The sequence below is a fragment of the Corvus brachyrhynchos genome, unplaced genomic scaffold (genome assembly GCF_000691975.1).
Source record: "Corvus brachyrhynchos isolate BGI_N302 unplaced genomic scaffold, ASM69197v1 scaffold47, whole genome shotgun sequence".
NCBI classification, from domain to species: domain Eukaryota; kingdom Metazoa; phylum Chordata; class Aves; order Passeriformes; family Corvidae; genus Corvus; species Corvus brachyrhynchos.
Window position 1 is genome coordinate 1,023,807 of NW_008239292.1, and position 714 is coordinate 1,024,520.

Genomic DNA, 714 nt, shown 5'->3' on the forward strand with positions numbered 1-714 from the left:
GGATTTGGTCAGGAATTGTAACTGAGGGGAAAACAAACGGGGATTTGGTCAGGGATGGTAACTGAGGGGAAAACAAACGGGGATTTGGTCAGGGATGGTAACTGAGGGGAAAACAAACGGAGATTTGGTCAGGGGTGAGGTGGGACTGTGGCTGAGGAGAAAACAAATGTGGATTTGGTCAGGAATTGTAACTGAGGAGAAAACAAACGGGGATTTGGTCAGGAATGAGGGGGGATTGTGGCTGAGGGGAGAACGAGATCAGGAATGAGGTGGGATCGTAACTGAGGGCAGAAATCAGCATGGATTTGATCAGGAATGAGGGGGGACTGTGACTGAGGGGAGAAAGGAGATCAGGAATGAGGGGGGATTGTAGCTGAGGGGAGAAAGGAATGGGGATTGGATCAGGGACGAGGAGGGGTCCTGACTGGGATCAAAGGGGTGTTCTGGGGTCGCCGCCCCGGCCAGGCCCGGCCCCACTCACGCTCATGGCGGCCACGTCGTTCTCGTAGGCCTCCCGCACTTTCTTCATGATCTCCTGCTCGGCGCGGCAGCAGCTCTCGGGGGAGCCCTTCACCGTGATCGTCCTCTCGGGGTTGTACAGGGTCAGGTCCTGCAGCCTGAGGGGGGACATCAGCACCGGGGGCACGGGGACACGGCTGGGGCAGGGATGGGGACATGGGCAGGGCAGGGATGGGGACACGGCTGGGGCAGGGA

General features: G+C 58.4%; 1 protein-coding gene across 1 annotated transcript in view; it reads right to left on the reverse strand.

The window, feature by feature from the left end:
• IGF2BP1 (insulin like growth factor 2 mRNA binding protein 1) overlaps positions 1–714 on the reverse strand; it is a 20,702-nt gene that overhangs the window by 4,699 nt on the left and 15,289 nt on the right. Inside the window, exon 8 of the mRNA XM_008638521.2 lies at positions 482–617. Within this exon, the coding sequence (XP_008636743.1) occupies positions 482–617 (136 nt within the window). The remainder of the gene's footprint in view (positions 1–481; positions 618–714) is intronic.